The sequence below is a fragment of the Staurois parvus genome, unplaced genomic scaffold (assembly GCF_062004578.1).
Source record: "Staurois parvus isolate SC_StPar_1 unplaced genomic scaffold, SC_StPar_1.0 ptg000162l, whole genome shotgun sequence".
In the NCBI taxonomy this organism is placed as follows: domain Eukaryota; kingdom Metazoa; phylum Chordata; class Amphibia; order Anura; family Ranidae; genus Staurois; species Staurois parvus.
The window spans coordinates 7,406,428-7,426,011 of NW_028317958.1; the positions used below are offsets into that span (position 1 = coordinate 7,406,428).

Sequence of the window (19,584 nt, forward strand, 5' to 3'; positions counted from 1 at the left end):
AAAAAAAAAACCAAAAAAAACCCTGTGTCCTCTAGGTGATGTCAGCGTTGGAATCAAGTGCGAAGCCCGTGTAATAAGTGATGAGGAAGAGGACATTGAATTTGACATTATTCCCAATGCCAATGACACGTTTACTGTGAAATATACTCCTCCAGCTGCTGGGCGATACACTATCAAAGTTCTCTTTGCTGGAGAGGTGAGAAATGAAGAGTGAATCTACCCAGGTTCTGATTCTTCGCTACCATCTAAAGTGTAAAAAAGGCTTCAATAATTACTTGGGATTGTTCTGGGCTTTTACTTCCAGCTGAAAGGTCTCTAGATCAAGGTATAGATTTTCACATGAGATCTACCCTTGTTTTTACGGTATCTTCGCTCATCTTGTCTTTGTGAGTGTCCATCCTTTTGACTAACAGCTGAGACAGCCAGTTAAAAAGCAATAATGGAGAAGTGACCGTAGTGCCCCTGTTCCGAACTAACGTTCCGCTGCTAGTCTCTGTGAACAGGCAGGCTATTATTGCATGCAATGTCTCTCCTGCAATATAACACATGTACCTGCCTTTCCACAGTGATCCCTGGCAGGTAAACTGAGCTGTGCATGGGCAGCTTAGCTTACAGCATCTGGCCCGATCACTTTGTGCCAGGGTGACTAGCTCCTGTGCATGCGCAGGAGTGCTGTCACCCCGCCCTTGCCAATGAAGATGACCAAAAACCAGCACAAAGAAGAAGCTGGCAGTGCCAGTGAGGGACAGGACTATTTAGAGGGAAGCGGAGTATTCCATCCTTTTTATGTCTGCTTTAAAGCGGAAATAAAGTTAAATAAAAAATTGCAAACTGGCAAGCTCTTGCAGAAGAGACCTTGCATACAAGTATTTTTATATCAATCTTGTGAAAAATTGTAATATGGCACAATTGTAGTATGGGATCTTTAAAAAGTCCCTCTTCTTTAAAAAAAAAAAAAAAAAAATCACTTTCGATCGTCATCAGAGCTACTTTTGGTTTGTGAGATCTCCTTTAAGATACAACATTAAACCTTTATTCTGAGAAGTATAGGCGAAGCTCTTTTGGCTCTACTTCTGGGTATCAAAGGAGTGTAGTTCGTTCTGCAGTCCTGTGACTAGTTTTCATCCGACAGTGTGCTAAAGCCTGCTGTCGGTTGACGTCACAGACCTGACGTCCTGACCATGTGGTCAGGATCTGCCCAGATGCCTGGACCAGCATCTGAGAGCTTGAGACAGCCGCTCCCGCCCCCTCCAAAGCCCAGCAATCCTGTGAGCACTGGAAGGGCAGAGCAGAGAGTCAGTGACTGACGGTCACCACTCCACTCACATGAACACTGAGAACTGAGCAATTTGCGGTCTTTAATTGCTCAGTTTTCAGTCTTGGAGCTGGCAAGGAATAGATACAGCATTGGACTGATGCTGCATCCACCTAGGTGAGTCCTGTTAACCCATACTTTTATTTCAACTGGTACTTTCTTCCTAAAACTCTGGCTTGTTCTCATGTGTGACTATTACTTCTATCCCTCTGAGAAGTGATCCACAGTGGATTGCCTTTCAGAGGGTGTTAGACAGGCCATGTGCAGGCAATATGTATTTACTGTGTTCTATGCAGCAAGAAAAGTAAATGTTAAGTGTTATCAAACCAGATGTAAATGTTTTTACAACCATTTTGACTTCTGCCAATCCAATATTATTCTTGTATTGCACTAGCAAGGCTTAAGTTGGATAATCCATTCGCTGATCTAGTGCATTTTTATTTACTTTTTTTAGGAAATTCCAAGTAGCCCCTTCAAAATCAAAGTTGAACCTTCACATGATGCCAGCAAGGTGAAGGCTGAAGGCCCAGGACTTAGTAAATCTGGTAAGTTTGTGATACAGAAAGTGTGTGTTCCCAATATTGACCTTCTAACCCTCCCCCTTCCTTGAAAATAGTTATTTTTTTGGATGTGTGTGAGGGGGGGGGGTTGACCAGTACCTTTTTCAGCATGTACTTGCACTCACTTGGTTCTTGCATAGGTGAGAATGCCATAACACTTTGCTTGCCACAAACCCACTACTTGCTTTTTGGAAGTTTTATTTAGTATTTAATACGTGTGTGTGTGTGTGTGTGTGTGTGTGTGTGTGTGTGTGTGTTATTTCAATTTAAGGTCCTTAACACACATTTATCCATACACATACTGGGGCAATTTAGACATGAGCTAATTAACCTACTAGCATGTCTTTGCGGTGTGGGAGGACACTGGAGTAGCTGGTGGAAACCCATGCAAGCACAAGTAGAAAATGCAGACTCCACGCAGGTAGTGTCATGGTTGGGATTTGAACCAATGCCCCTGGTGCTGCTAGGCAGAAGTGCTAACTACTTAGCCACTGTTGTCACACATCCCAGGAGATTACAGGACAAATCAGCACAAGCTTGCCAATATTACACATGTGCAGTGGAGATCTGGCTGTAAATCATTCAGAAGCAAAAGCCGGATCTCAAATCCTAGATGGCAGCATGGAAACCTTATGAGTGGTGAAGACTTCATGTGTTAGTAGGACAGCTCTGGACCTAATGGACTGGTAGGTATATGTTTCTTAAAAGTAAACGGGTACAATATTTGTCCCTGTTGACTGTTATTTTTTAGAAGATGCGCGAAGTTCCTCTTTAACAGTTTACGATTATACAATATTTAAGGGATGAGTCAATACAGTGTAGGATCATATTTTTACGTTTAACTACCACCCAAAAAATTAAATTGCTCCAATTTGACTAATTTTTCTTAAGCCCCTTCTAGATTAACCAGCAGATCAATGAAAACTTTTCTATGATTGTCTACGTTTTGATGTAATTTTCATGCTCCACCCCTTATAAATAAAGTTGTTACAAAGGAATTCAGATTGGGCATATGATGAGACAATGTTTTAATAAAAGGTTACCTTCAGGGATAACTGTGTAGGACATTGTGGCAGCTGGAGATGTACAGTGCTGTGAAAAAGTATTTGCCCCCTTCTGGCCATCAGTTCTTGACCGCTTTCGCACTTTGGGTATGCAGCAGAACAATGATCCGAAACACACCAGAAAATCCACCTCTGAATGGGTCAAACAAAACAAAATTCAGGTTTTGGAGTGGCCTAGTCAAAGTCCGGACTTAAATCTGATTGAGATGCTGACCTTAAACAGGCTGTATATGCTCGAAAGTCCTCAAATGTGGCTGAATTAAAACCATTCTGCAAAGAAGACGTCAAAATTCCTCCACAGTATTGTGAAAGACTCATTGCCATTTATCGCAAACGCTTGAGTGGTTGTGCCACCCTTGGCGGCAACAACTGCAGTTATTAGGTTTAGGGGGCAATTGCTTATTCACAATTGGGCCAAGCAGGGTTGGACCGCTTTTTTTTCCTTCATAAATTAAATCATTTTAAAAACTGCATTTTGTATTTAGTCTGTTTTTTGTGTAATAAAATTTGATTATCTGAATGATTTAGGTGTGACAAATATGCAAAAACATGAAAAATCAGGAAGGGGGCAAATACTTTTCCCTTTTTGTGTATATGAATCTTCTGTAAAAGAGGAGATTTAGTAAGCTGTAGGAGAACGTGTGATAATGGTACACCCAAGGTTTTAGGTCTCTTATGTGCAAAATAACACCACCCAGAATATCCGATGTATCAGAATGACTCAGAGCAGGCAACCCCCTGTCATTAAGATGTCATTTTGCGACCTTCAGTCTGCAGTACCTGTCAACAAGTGAACAGCTGCTGTAGCTGTTCCAGGATTCATTGCCCACGCTGAAAATTGAAATAACCTGTAATAATAGTTTATTTTGTAAAATAAGAATTTTATACAAAGAAAAAAGTTAAAATATTTCAGTTTATCAAATAGTGACCAAAAGCTTTAGTTTCCATTTTAAAGGTCCATCTAGCTTCGCCCAAGCCAGCTGTCTACACAACCTAAATAAGAACAGACACTTGCAACTCTGCCTTTGCAATTTGTCATTACCTTGGCTTGAGCTGCCTGGATAATTTAGTGAACCACTTGACTTGAAAGAAAATATCATCTTCTAAATTTCTCTACTTCCTTCTCTTTTATATTTAAAGGTGTTGAGAATGGGAAGCCGACACACTTTACAGTCTATACCAAAGGGGCAGGAAAAGCCCCCGTTGATGTGAACTTCAGTGGGCCCACTCAGGAAGATTCTGTAAAAGACTTTGAAATCATTGATAATTATGATTATTCCCACACTGTCCGCTACACACCAACTGAACAGGTATGTTTCAGGATCCTGCACCCGGTGTAATGCTGTAAGGTTGCACCGCTCTGGATAGGTACAATTGCTGTAGGTCTCATGTAATCATTCCATAAACTGGCTACTTTAGTTTCTCCAAACTAATGAAATCTTTACACTGATTAACTGAAAAGAATATGGCTGTGTTCCCTTTTGAATAATTTATGGACTGTGATTACAGTATCCACAAAGATAAACAAAATGGAACGTTTTTAATTAACGGCAGCCCCTCTTGGACAGCCGCACTGTTTGATGAGAAACACTTGCACTTGTTTATTTGTGGAGGACATGAAATGAGTAATATTGTTTTATTTTATTTACCTCAGCTGTGCTCCTTATTGGATTTCTTTCTGGTATTACATTGATTAACCAATAATTGGCAATTCAAATGATGCATATTTTTAATCAGTGTAGCCTTGAATTATGCATAATATAGATCAGTGTCTCTAAAGCCAGCCATAGATCGAAATTCGGCCGTTTCCTGCTGAACCAGATGAATTTCGATCTATCTATGGTCAGGCTGGTTGTACTGAAGTTTATCAATAGACCCAGTCTGTTGGGGTTTTTTGCTCGATCATTGCCGGCAGCAATTCCCCCATTAACACTGTGTTGATAGGAGAATCGAGTGACTTTTTCTTTTATCCTGTGGTTGAGGAAAGAAATTTGCATAATGTATGGTCTGCCTAATTCAATGATGGAAATCCAGTAAAGGTACAAGGCACTGGTATTATATGCTTTTAAAGTGACACTCAACTCTGATTTACAAAAATAACATTCATGACTCAAAAGAACTACCTTCTATCACACTCATCCGCCTTCATTCCACGTTCCTTTTGCTTTGATACGACTTCCTTTTAGAGGGTGGCTAAATTTTTTTTTTTTTTTTTTTTTTTTTTTACTCCAAGGTTCTTTCGCATGTAGGAACAAAGCCATCCTCTCTTGCTGACTCCTGAGATGGTCTAAGGACTATGGGATTTGTAACGTGAATAGAGCAGTGCACATGGCCACAACTAATATTCATTGCCAATTTTAAACAAACAAAAGTGAGATGAAAAAGAGAGGTTTAGGAGCTCAGCAATGATGCTACAATGAGACAGAAATAATTTAATGATTTATAGATTACAGGGCCATTAGGTAGGGAAGTACATGGATTATTTTTAGAGAATAGGGATTTTTAGTGCCACTTTAAAGGGAACCACAAAAGCCTATACCTTTTTAAATGTTAGCAGGTTCCCCTAAGAACTGTAACTTTGCATCATTTATGCAAATTTACTTTTTTATTTTATTTACAAATATTGACAATCTGTCAATAGTATTTATTTATTACAGGTACTTGTATAGCAGCGTTCATTTACACAGTGCTTTTATAGTAATAAGATATTGATTGCTCACCCAGGTACTGCTTGTCCAGGTACTCTCCTGGTCTAGCAATTCGCTTCCCTACATTGATTTACACAAAGCTCTTTTTTTTTTTTTTTTCTTTGTAATCAATTCAAGGAGTGTTTTCTGACCCCCAAAACACGCTTGCCTTTTTCTTTTTTTTTTTCCCTCAGTATGAACTTATTAATTTGGAGACTCTTATCCTCTGGTCTGGTGCTCCTTATATTAGTAATAGCAGTGTTTGTTAGCTGAGTCTCTCCCCCCCTATAACCACTAGGTTTTGATCCTGCCAGATCAGTTGACTTTCAATTTCCTTCAGCAGGTTGACAACAAGGTTTGATCAGCAGCCAAATCACCTTTGTCAGTGTATTCAGCTGGAATTGTCAGAACACACATTTGATGTGTGAAGTTGTAGTTCGTTCTTTATTTTTTTATAATTTAAATATTTATTATTAGTTTTTCACAGTAATGACAATAGAAAAAAAAGATAAAAAAAACATTTTCATCTCAATCATCATAAATATACAATTATTTCTTATTACTTCATTTACCCCCCTCTTGAAACATTGGCCCCTAACCCCCCCCCCCACTCTGCATTTTCCTTATTTTATCCAAAGCAAGCATATCCTACCCATCTATCTGTTCTCTATGACGTTCTACTTTTCACTTTCTCACGTTTATTACAAAGTTTTCCCATTTTTCCCATTTCGCGAGATATACCTCCAACTTATCGTCCTGTATATAATATGTCTTCTCCATCTTACTAGTCCAGTTTACTCTTTCTATCCACTCCTCCTCTTTCGGTATTTCTTTTTTCTTCCAATACTTGGGGATCAGGCTTTTTGCTGCGTTCAAATAGTACCCTAAACCTAATTTCTTATATTTACTAACTGATAGCTCTGAACTGTGTAACAGGCACATCCCTGGATCTAACCCAATGTTCATTTCAATGATGTTCTCTATTAAATGTACTATTTTTTTCCAGAATATTTGAATCTTTGGACATTCCCACCAAATATGATACACCGTCCCCACTTCCCCACACTCTCGCCAACACCACTGTGATTTCTCCTCACTTATCTTACACTCCACACTCGGAACAATGTGCCATCTTGTCAGACATTTATAATTTTGTTTCCACATCCCTCAAACTTACATTTCCGTGAACTAATCTATTTTTTCTGTGTTTTCCTTCATCCAATACCACCCCCATATCTCTTTCCCATTTCACTATGTGCAGTGGTTTAGTGTTTGTGTCTAAATCTGTGAGAATTCCATATATTTTAGCTATTCCGTGTTTCCCATCACCCCGTGTATCCAGCAACCTTTCAAACAAATTCTCATCCTTTTTCGTTCTCAGGGGTTTTGGGAGATTTCCCCAAAAACATTTTAATTGATAATAACGCCACTCATCTAACCTAGTGAAAATATTTCCCTTTTCCTTTTCCAACTCTTTAAAGGTCTTCAGTTTCCCTTCCCCCATTATATCTTTGAGTTGGACATCTTCCTTTATAAACCATCTACCTGTTATCTCTTCTCTACCTGGTGGAAAGAATTCTGTGTTTCTTAGTGGCATTAGTATAGAATTAAATTCCCATTTCATATATTTGTGTATTTTATCCCATTCCCTTAATACATTTACAGTGTACAAACTTAAATCCTCCTTCAATCCTCTATATTGTGCCGGTAACCATATTATTCTATTCAAATTAGTTCCACTAAGTGTATTCTCAATTTTTACCCAACTTTTCCGCTCTAAATTGAACGTCCAGTCAAAAATTCTCCCTAATATTACTGCTTTGTAATATCTCTTTATATCTGGAACTCCCAGACCACCCTTCTCTTTATCTCTACTTAATATTTCGTGGGACACCCTCGGTTTTTTTTTCCTCCAGATATATCCCGTTATCATTCTTTTTATTACTTTAAAAAAAGCTTCCGGTAGTTTGATTGGTATCATTTGCAATCTGTATAAAATTTTTGGTACAATTATCATTTTTACCAGGTTTATACGTCCTAACCACGATGGGAATCCTCTCTCTAACGCTTTTAATTCCCCCTTTACTTCATTTAATAATGAAATATAGTTTAGTTTATACAAGTTTTTATACGCAGCACTAAGCCTTACTCCCAAATATTTTAGATCTTTCTTTCCAAATAAAGGGAAATTCTTTTTGTATTTTTTCTTGTTCGCTTTTTGGGATGTTTATGTTTAAGATCTCAGTTTTTGTTGGGTTGATTTTTAAATTTGATAATTCTCCATATTCCTTCAGCAGTTTCATTAGATTTGGGAGTGTTATCCTGGGATTCCCCACATAAAACAGCAGATCATTGGCAAAAGCTGCCACTTTATGTTCTACATTTCCTATCTGAATTCCCCTTATCTCCATTTTTCCTTATTGTTGATAAAAGAGGCTCTAATGACATAACATATAATAAGGGGGACAGAGGACAGCCCTGCCTTGTTCCATTTGACATCCCGATGGGCTCTGTTTTTTCCCCATTTAGTATTACCACTGCGGAGGGCTTACTGTACAGCTTTCCAATCCATTCCCTCATTCTAACTCCAATTCCCAGGGCTTCTAAGGTATCCATCATGAAGCCCCAGTCTACTCTATCAAAGGCCTTTTCTGCGTCGATTGAAAGGGCCACCACCGGTACCTCCCCCTTTTTACTTCTCTGTATCAGCATCAGGGATCTCAGCCCATTGTCCCTGCCCTCTCTTCCTGGGATAAAGCCCACCTGATCTCCATTCAGGTATCCATTCAGGCATAAACTCCTTCAACCTATTCGCTAGGACCTTTGCATATATCTTAGTGTCTAAATTCAACAGTGAGATGGGCCTATAACTCGAACACTGCGAGGCATCTTTCCCTTCTTTATGTAACAGTACCATATGAGCCTGTAAAGATTCTCCCCTCATGTCCATCTCTCCTCCCAGGGCGTTCATATATTTTTCCAATTTGGGAGTTAATATTTCACTATATTTTTTATAGTACCCTGCTGTATAGCCATCCGGTCCTGGGCTCTTCCCCATCTCCATGCTTTTTACTACTACTTTTATCTCTTCTTGTGTGAGCTCTGCTTCAAGGGAATTTAGTTGGTCATCTTTTATTTTCGGTAGTCCCGCATTTTTTAGATATATCTTCCTTTTTTCCCTTTTTTCCTTTTCCATATTATTTACTTCATCGTATGGGATGATATTATACAACTTCCTGTAATAATCCACGAACACCTTTGCGATCTCTTTGTTTGTTTGAGTGGACCAATTCTCCCTTGGGGCTTTTTATTTTATCTATATAGTTCCTATTTTTTTTTTTCCTTAAGGTTCTCATTAGATATTTTCCTGGCCTATCTCCCCATTTGTAATTCTCACTTAGCACTTTGTTATAAACTCTCCTTCTCTCCTCTTCCATCAGAGTTTCCAGCTCCTCTTTCTTTTTTGTTATCTTCTGCTTAATTTCTTTTACCATGCTATTTTTGTGTATCTGTTCTAGCTCAGATATATCCTTTAAGAACCCACTAATTTTTTCTCTTCTTTCTCTTTTCTTTCTTGCCCCAATAGCAATCAGGATTCCTCTTATATATGTCTTGTGAGACTCCCATACTGTTGCCCTAGACACATCCTCTGTCTCTTTCTCTCTAAAGAATCTCTCAATTTCTTTCCCAATCCTCTGTGCAATATCCTTGTCCATAAGAAGTGCTTCATTCAGCCTCCATCCTACCCCTTCTGTTCTCCTCCTTCCCCATCCCATCCTCAATACAACAGGGGCATGATCCGAAAGCGTCATTACTCCTATATCAGCTTTAACCATTGACTCTATAAATTGATGTTCTATCAATATATAGTCCAACCTTGAATACGTCTCATGTGCATTTGAGAAGAATGTGTAGTCTCTATCTTTCATATGCAAGATTCTCCATGCGTCTACCAATTGGCACTCATGGATCACCTTCTTTAATAGTCTCAAAGATCTACTCCCCTCTCGCTGCACATAAGAAGTTGTATCCTTTTGTGGATCCATACAAAAATTAAAATCTCCCGCCAATATTAAACAACCCTCTTTAAAATCCATCAACTTTTTTAACACCCTTCAAGTACACCTCTGGTTTTTTATTTGGACAATATATATTAGCTACTGTGCACTCCACCTCTTGTATTTTACCCTTCAAAAACAAATATCTCCCCTCTGGGTCCACTTTTCTGTCCTTCAGTTCAAATCTTATATTTTTTCTGAACCCTATTGCCACCCCTTTAGCTCTCTTAATCGGGGAATCTGCATAATACCATGTTGGGTAATCTCTAGATTTTAACTTCACCTTAGATTCTATCTCAAGATGTGTCTCCTGCAAAAAAACCACTGAAACTGCTTGATGATGTAATTCCTTAAATAACCTAAATCTCTTCCCTGGACAATTTAACCCCTTTACATTATAAGTGATGACTTGTAATTCTTCCATCCTTTTTATATCCTTCTTTCCTTTCCAACCGGAGATCGCATAACTATCCTCCTTCTCTTTACCCTTGCTTTAATACCTCTCTCTATCCTGCAGAGTGTTACCCTTATTATCCATTTCCCTCCTGCCCTCGCCTCCCCCATCCCTGACTCTCCCTCTCCCCCACCCTCCCACCTCCCTACCCCCCCAGGCCTCCTATGCCTTTGGATCATATTCCACCTCTGATCCCTCTATAGGGGTTCGACTCTGCCCATGACCGCTTACCTTCCCCCCCTCCTCCCCGATGTCCCCTTATCTATTGATTCTCTATTTCCTCTTTTAACCAGCTGCCACTTTCCTGACCCACAGATGTCCAGCTCTCCCTCCTCCACTTCCCAACCAGGTATCACTTGTCTCTGCAGTCCAAATTTATCACAAAAGTCTTCCATATCCTCCGGGAATCTTAAGATAGCTGTAGTTCAATCCCTCCACCCAATTAAGCTTATGTCACGGCCCCATCTGTATTTCACATTATGTTTTTTCATCATTTCTAGTAGGGGTTTCAGTGATCTCTTCCTTCTCAGAGTCTCTGCTGTCAAGTCTGCAAAAATTTGAATACTTTTCCCTCCATATGTAATATTTGTTCTTCCTTTAATCTTTTTCCATATCTCTTCTCTATCTCTGTAGTTATGGAATTTAACAATTATATCTCTTGGTTTTTCTACCCCTTTTTCTTGTTGATACTTCCCAATCCTGTATACTTCGTCCAATTTATACATCTCCTCATCCGAGTTATCCATTATGGAGTTCAAGATTTTGCCAGATAGCTCTTTTAAATCTTCCCCCATGTCCGTTCCGGAACTCCTCTTACTCTGAGATTATTTCTCCTTTCTTTATTTTCTTGTTCTTCCATCATATAAAGCAATCTCTTTTGTTCTTTTCTATCTTCCATTATCCATTTCTCTAATTTTGGGATGGCATGGGCATGAACCTTCTCCATTTCCTCCACCCTAGTTAACAATTGTCCCAGATCTTCCCGGATCATCCCCATCTCTTGCTTTGATTGTTCCAAACCTTTAAACATCTCCGCCATTTCTTTATTAGGTATTTGCATATCTCTTTCAAGCTCACTCGGTTCAATGCCTTCCATTTGACTATTATATACTGGGCCCAGGGAAAGTCTCGGGCTATTATCCAAACTTATTTCCAATTCACTTTTTTCACTTATTCCCTGAGTTCTTTCTGGGGTAACATTTCCTTGTGACACATACTTCTTAATCGTACCAGTTTGGGTGTTCTTAACCTGAAAGTAGTTCGTTCTTTATGAACCGTATAAGTATTCTGTTTTTCTTTTTTTCAGGAATGAAATGCCCTCATTGCTCAAAGACAAAAGTTATTGTTTTTTGTATATTGAGAGTAAAATTATTTTTAGATCCCTGTGCAGATTACATGTTCAAGTGTTGCTTGCTGGTAATTTAATTTGTGATCTGTGCAAAGAAAATCCCTGCATACCACACACTTTTCTCCATTCATTCCATACCGGTTTTATTTATACTTTCTACTATTTACTTTCTATTATTTGGAGTGAATATTTTGTAGTAACCTTGGTGTTCTTGCAACTTTATATTGTGCCTGCATGAAATCCATAGGCAAGACTACAGAGAATCCCACCCCATGCGGGTAGAAAAACCAGTTTATGTGAAAGTAAATTTGACACTTGCACAGGAGACGAGTTGCAGCAATTTAACTATATATCACATACTGTTGATAGGTTTTCTATTGAACATAAAATGTACCTTGCACAAATATTAGTCTTTAAAATGGATAGAGCTTTATAAGAATAGAATTTTACACAACATTCAGATTAGTGCGGGGTGCACTAGATGTTTTTATGTCACTGTCCTATCTGCAGCTGCTCATTCTGTTCAAAGGATAAGGGTTCATGTACACTGCAGCTGATAAACTAAGGTTCAGGAGCTTTTCTGCTTTTTTTTTTTTTTTTTTTCTTCTAGCAGACCCTGAACTTTCTAATGTTTTCTTATGTGTCCATGTACACACAGTTGTTTACAGGCAGTTGAGTTTTTTGTTTTTTTTGGGGTTTTTTTTCGTTTTTTTTTAACGCACCAAACTTGCGTTCAGGAGTAGATTTTATCAGCATTTCAAACGCGTGTAAACGCGGCTAACTGCGTTTATAAGCATTTGAGTTTAGAAGCGTTTAACTGTTCCATGTCCAGATGCTGTCCAGAGCCTTTTTTTCATCATCAGAAATGCATGCAAAGTGTTGTTCCATGTATTCAAATGGACCCGGTACACCAGCGCAGTCAGTTCCAGGTTTTGCGTGAAAGAAAAAATGGTAGAATGTGCCGCATTACGCTCATGACGGATCCATAGTGACTACAACCAGAAAAGACAGGAATCTCAACACATACTGCTCTCTCTGCTTCTGCTCCTTCTATTTCTCTCAAACTGTCAGAGAGTTAATTTTTTTACTGTTTTTCAGTGCATTCTGGGCATTTTGGAAGGTCTCCTGAGGTTATCTTTAAAAAAAAAAAAAAAAAAAAACGCTTCAAACGCAAATGTGCATAAACGTGTTATGCAAACGCAGACTTTTTTTAACTTACGTTTTCCAGCAGTCAGCTTTCATTGTTCAAAAGAGTTTGTAAATGTAATATATTGCAGCTTTCCAACATTAGATATGGTAGCCGCATGAGATTTAATTTTCCAGGTTAAGAACGTTTTCACTAAATACCTGACAATCCTGCCAGAAATGGTCTCTTCCTGTGAGCTAATCAGACAGCAAAAACATTTACTTAGTAAACTACTTCTTTCATTAAACCCTTTGCAAACACCCACTATGTATATGGGTGCAAAAGGGTGAACTTTAATGCTGACACACCACAAGTGCCACTGTGCAGTTGATGTTTCTGTGCTGAAAGCCTGCTCCCAGCACAAAGACCAAGCTGTGAAAGACAGCTCTAGGTCCTTGCTAATGATCAGTAGTCAGCCAAACCAGCTCTCGATCATTTGACCATTGTGACAGCAAACCAAAGTGGTCATGTGATCAGCTGATCTTTTACGAACTTTAGAACTTTTTAAAGGGACGCAGCAGCGTGGATTTGATTTAAATCACTATTGAAAAAGCTCAATTTAAATCATAATTTTTAAAGAGCAACTGTCATCTCTGTCCTGCAGCGGCTCCTTCTCTGATCCGCTGTTAAATCACCAACAGTCCCATTCACTTTAATGGGATGGCTGGTGATGTGGCAGTGACACAACAAGGTGAGGGATGTGGTGGCAGCAGGTGAGTGGATGTCTGCTAACAGGTGCTGCCATGATGGATCTAAAATGACAGGTGCTCTTTAAATGTAAGGAATCTGTCTCATTCTTGCTGGTAGTTAAAATTCTTAATATTTGCAAACCAAATAAAGGTTTCCTTTTTAGAATAATAAGCTGTCAGGTTAGTAAAACAGCGATTATCAGAACCGATTTTAGGTTAATAGGTTAATCACACATAGCTGGAGAACTACTCAAATTCTTTTATTTCAGGTTTTTTTTTTCTCATGGTTACTGTGAAATTGTGTGAATGCATCAATGCAGTGCATGTTCTCAGCTTGCAGAGCTTGGATTCATTGAATGAGTTTACCAAAAATTTAAATATTGCAGAATATACAGCCTCATGCTACATAACTAAGCTCCATTTCATCCTGAATAAACTAAATTTTTAATGCATCTTAAATTGAAAACTATCCTTAGATTTTTACGCCAATAGTATGTTGTTAAAATAAATTAATAAAAATCAAAAAATCTGATTTTAAATTTCTTTTGCGTTTTTTTTTTTTTTTTTTTTTTCTTCCCAGTGCTGTCCTCACTCAAGTCGATTCTTCAGTGGGCTTTGGGTCCAGGTCTCGGCATCTTAACTAAAGCAAAACAGCTGTGAAGCCCTTGTGGCTTCATAGCTGGCTTCCCACTGTGCATGCATGAACCTAGCTGCTTTGGTCCCGTAGTCTTCTGAGATTTGTGATGTATCCCAAAAGGCTGTTGGCGAAATGGGGAGGGTTTGGGGTTGATCTGGGCGGAAGTGGGAGCGGTACCTGATCTCCCCCAACCCCCCCCTCCCTTTCAAAATATCTGGCAACTGTTAAAGTGGAGGAGGGAGAAAGCAAATAAGTTGAACTTCCCCCTTTTGCACCAAAAAGGAGCCTCAAAAATTAAACTGTTCATTAAGGGCCACATACATAAAGTGCTCTGAGATAAAGTACAAAAAGGAAAGCATATCCACTGACATTTTGGACCACCTGGACCTCTTTTTCAAGGTGACAAAAGACCTGCCATGTCTGTCTCCCTGAGAAAGGGCCCAGTGTGGCCCTGAAACATTGGTGGATATACTTTCCTTTGCACTTTCTCTCAGAGCACTTTATGCATGTGGATCTCAATAAATGTTTAATTTTTGAGGTCCATTTTTTGGTGTGCTGCTCATTTTTTGAGTGAGACTTTCATTGCTGTGGTTGTGTTGGGGAGATTCTCTTTAATTCCTGTTCCTGCAACCACATTGTCACAAGACAGGAAGTGAGGGAAATTTTGCAGGAAGAGCAGACACAACAAATGGATTTTAGCCTTTTGCCCACTTTTTGGGGGGAAAAAAAACTCATTGATGTCTGTCACCCCTGGAGGTTTCCACTCACTGGTGATATTGTTGTCACTGAGACCGGAAGTGGGGGAACTCCCAAATAGTATCATGACCAACAGTAAAAACCAGACAGAGGTTTTCTTAAAAAAAAAAAAAAAAAATTTGTATATGCAGTGTAAGGGATCATCCGCATCGAAGTGTAAGCTGATCCCCTTCATTCCTGGTTATCCAGTGTAAGTGTTCTGCTTATTAGTCTATGACGGGGTGGGAATACGGCACGGCTGCTTTGTGTTCTTTTTAATTGCAGATCAAATTAAATGAACTGCCTGTCATATTTTTTTTTGTGAATTCTCATTCAAACACAACACACTGATCTGGATAGTGATGACTGGAAAATGTTTCTGGCATGCTGCAGCCGAGCTGTTTGAGCTGTGTATATTCCAGCTCCTTGGCAGCAATGGGGACATTCATAGACCACGCAGCACACGCGCCAAACCGTACAAAATGAGTTCCCTGTGCTGTTTGGGTGCCAGCAATTTGTAAGAGGACTCTTAGAAATCCATTTTGTGGGCTGCTTTTGTCTAGTACCTTGGCTGATGCTGCGCTAAAAAAATAAACATGATGGCTGATTTATAGTATGTTTGTTTGCAGAGATCAAGAGCAAGATTTCTTTTTTTGATGCAACCAGAAAACGTTGTGGAAATAAGGAATTTTTAATAGATTTTGTTTTGTATTTTGTTTTTTTTCATTTTGTAAAAGTGGTTCTGGAGAATGCTAGGGAAGATTTTAGAAAAACCTTGTTTTAAAGGAATTGGTAGTTTTAACAAAAAAAACAAAATCTAGCGCAAGCTATTGAGAAAAGGAGACACTGCCAGTTTAGATGTAAATGCTCCACTGGCCATGTATTGTAAAGGAGAAGAGCCATCAAATCCCACAAACTCGTAAACAATTGTGAGTCGTGTATGTGTGTGTGCATGTATGTATATGTATGTGTATATGTGAAATTCACATTGTAGGTGCATTCCCACTCAGACGGAGTTTAAAAATCATACAATGTGATTTCCTGAATTTTTTTTTTAAAGAATTTATTTGTCTTGCGCTGCTGAACATAAGTATTTGAACAGCTATGAAACGGCAAGAATTCTGGCTCTGAACGACCTGTTACTGTGCCTTTAAAAAGTCCACCTCTACTCCACTCAATCTAACTTAGTAGCACCTGTCTGAGCTCTTTAAAGACACCTGTCCACCCCACAGTCAGTCAGATGCCAACTACTACCATGGGCAAGACCAAAGAGCTGTCAAAAGACACCAGAGACAAAATTGTGGACCTCCAAGGCTGGAAAGGGCTACGGGGCGATTGCCAAGCAGCTTGGTGAAAATAGATCAACTGTTTGAGCAATTGTTAGAAAATGGAAGAGGCTAAAGACGACTGTCAGTCTCCCTCGGACTGGGGCTCCATGCAAGATCCCACCTCGTGGGGTATCGCTGATAAGAAAGGTGAGGAATCAGCCCAGAACTACAAGGGAGGAGCTGGTCAATGACTTGAAGAGAGCTGGGACCACAGTTTTAATGGTCACTGTCAGTAGAACACTACGCCATCATGGTTTCAAATCCTGCATTGCATGGAAGGTTCCCCTGCTCAAGTCATCACATGTCCAGGCCCATCTGAAGTTTGCCAATGACCATCTGGATGATCCAGAGGAGGCATGGGAGAAAGTCATGTGGTCAGATGAGTAGAACTTTTTTTGGTCTAAATTTCACTCGTCGTGTTTGTAGGAAAAAGGATGAGTTGCATCCCAAGAACACCATCCCTACTGTGAAGCATGGGGGTGGTAACATCATGCTTTGGGGGTGCTTTTCTGCGAAGGGGACAGGACGACTGCACTGTATTAAGGAGAGGATGAATGGGGCCGTTTATTGTGAGATTTTGAGCAACAACCTCCTACCCTCAGTCAGAGCATTGAAGATGGGTCGTGGCTGGGTCTTCCAACATGACAATTACCCGAAGCACACAGCCAGGATAACCAAGGAGTGGCTCCGTAAGAAGCATATCAAGGTTCTGGAGTGGCCTAGCCAGTCTACAGACCTAAATCCAATAGAACATCTTTGGAGGAAGCTGAAACTCCGTGTTGCTCAGTGACAGCCCCGAAACCTGACAGATCTAGAGGAGATCTGTGTGGAGGAGTGGGCCAAAATCCCTGTTGCAGTGTGTGCAAACCTGGCCAAGAACTACAGGAAACGTTTGAGCTTTGTAATTGCAAACAAAGGCTTCTGTACCAAATATTAACACTGATTTTCTCAGGTGTTCAAATACTTATGTTCAGCAGTGCAAGACAAATTCTTTAAAAATCATACAATGTGATTTCCTGAATTTCTTTTTTTTTAAATTCTGTCTCTCAGAGTGGGAATGCACCTACAATGTGAATTTCAGACCCCTCCATGATTTCTAAGTGGGAGAACTTGCAAAATCGCAGGGTGTTCAAATACTTCTGTTCCTCACTATATATATATTAATATATATTCATTTTTTTTTTTTTTTTTCAGTTAAATCCGAAGTAGGATATTCATATATCCTAGCTTTCATAGAGAAGCAGTGTATTAAATGCTTGTGCTGCATATTCATCAAGTGGCAGTATAGGCAAATTGTTACCTTCTCTAAAACCTGACAGTTGATGTCATACAACATCCTCCAGCTCCAAGCAGATATAATATTTCTAATGAATGGGAGTTGTTAAAAAGCGGAAAAGATATACTTTGTATCTCTAGAGCAGAAGCCAAAACTAGAAAAATAAAAAATAGCCCATGAAACTATCAAATAGAGCTAGTTTTTATTGAAATATTTACCTTTAAAATAGAGATTTCCTCTGCAGTACTTTTCTGCCATTTGATGGCCACCCCTTTCTCTGAGCCCAAATAAACCTTGACACACGTCATTCTGTGACTGGACAGTGAAAGGAGAAACAGCACAGTAATGAGCTCATCTCTGCCACTCTGCTTTCTTCTATCAACATGCTACTTGTCGGCACATGAACTGATTGGCTCTTTGTGCTGCATCTTCCTCTCAAACTGTGCAGGGCCTACAAGAGGCTGATACCAGATCAGATTGACATTTGAGCTGCTTGCTTTTTTTTTTTTTTTTTTTTCCCCATTTATTTCATCACATTTATTTTTAAATCTTTCTCAAAGCATAGCTTATTTATAATTCTCAGATATCTAAATTCCTTGACCGTGAAAAAAAAAACTTTTTTTTTTTTTCAAATTATCTGCACAAATGCCTCCAACTGTTTCTTTCTGAGCTTATGGCCTGCACTTCCACATTCTTACATTCCTTGTCTTTGTGCGCAAAGCTGACAATTACTCATAGCTCCCAACCATCTCTCCTGTGCAGAGACTCTTTGAAACCAAATCTCTCTGACTCGCATTTCTTCTTCGTTATCCCTTTTTTTTTGGTGTGATGTATAGACTTTTCATTTTTAAAACAAGTATTTTTACTACACTAAGTAGTGTATGTATAAAAATATTGCATAGCAATTCGCCTAGGGAAAGCACATTTACATTTTATTTTGTGCTAATTGAGCAAAAAAAACAAATGGTGGTAGGCCATTTCCTGTGCTGGATGAATGTGTATGTTTGTTTGTTTTTTTGTTTTTTTTTTATTTAAAAAAGAAAATACTGCATTTGGCAAATTGCTATGCACATTTTTTTTTCTAAGTTTGCCCTGAGCCTTTCATCCAACCTCTAATTGATCACGTTATGTTTTTTAGCTCATATAAAGAAAAAAATACTGGTGAATAGAAGTTCTTGTGGGCTTAGGCAATCCATTTTTTTTTTTTTTTTTGCATTTGCTTCTAGGTCTGCATTATAGAGGCTGTTAGGGGTTTGTTCTTTGGCTACTTTGGATTTTAAAGTGTCCCTCTTTCTCCTCTCAGAGATTTGGGTAATATGGTTACTGTGAGATAAAACGGGAGAATCTTTAAGTTTTCAAAATCCTACAGTGTGGGTTGTTGTAGCTTGTAGGGGGACAATCGAGGATAACTTTGTGTGACTTTTCCCTTACATATAACTGCAGTTGCTTTCCGGTACTTGCACCTCCCTTTTTTTTTTTTTTTAAACAAATAGTTGTATAACCATTTAATTATACTTGGTTTAGGAAATAAATGCAAAATATTATTTTTCAGGGCAAAATGAGGGTAGATGTGAACTATGGAGGTGACCCTATTCCAAAAAGCCCCTTTACAGTTGGAGTGGCAGCTCCTCTGGATCTCAGCAAGATCAAAATCAGTGGACTAGATAGCCGTAAGTACACATAATGAAAGTTTTTTTAAAATAAGTTTCAGAGATACAATATAAATCATTGCTACATTAAAGTGGTTGTAAGCCCTTACATGTACCCAGTGAAGTGACAAGGTGATTTACAGAGATTATACAAATTCTCCTCATGTTGTACGTTTTTATCTGCAGTCTTTTCTTCTTTACAGACGTTTAAAAGTGTAGAATTTATACAGCTTGTTTGAGCTTTCAGAAATTGGGGCAGGGAGTTGAAGTTGCACTCAGTAGATCTTAGTGAGAAGAGCGCTGAAAGCCGACTGGAGGGAAGGGAAACACTCCCTTCACACAGCACACTGGAACAGTTGAGGGTGTCCATCACAGGCTGTGTACTGCAGCTCCTTCCTCTCCCATTTTTTTTTCTCTTGGTGTAAGGAATACTTCTCAGAAGTGACTCCACTGTTGATAGCAGAGGAATGATGCAGTAAAGAGAAATAACGCTTGGAGCTCTGGACTGAGACAAGTACATACTATTCGATATGCTTTGCTCATATTTCCTGTCTGAGGTTTACAACCACTTTTAAGTAGGCCAATTTTCGAACTAGAT

The 19,584-nt window shown here is 39.1% G+C and overlaps 1 protein-coding gene across 1 annotated transcript in view; it reads left to right on the forward strand.

Moving 5' to 3' along the window:
• The window catches only part of LOC149463049 (filamin-B-like), a gene marked incomplete at its 3' end in the record, with an annotated part of 254,729 nt that overhangs the window by 204,266 nt on the left and 30,879 nt on the right, over positions 1-19,584 (forward strand). Inside the window, exons 16-19 of the mRNA XM_089676035.1 lie at positions 36-196; positions 1,770-1,860; positions 4,080-4,249; positions 18,890-19,007. Coding sequence (XP_089532161.1) covers positions 36-196; positions 1,770-1,860; positions 4,080-4,249; positions 18,890-19,007 — 540 coding nt within the window. The remainder of the gene's footprint in view (positions 1-35; positions 197-1,769; positions 1,861-4,079; positions 4,250-18,889; positions 19,008-19,584) is intronic.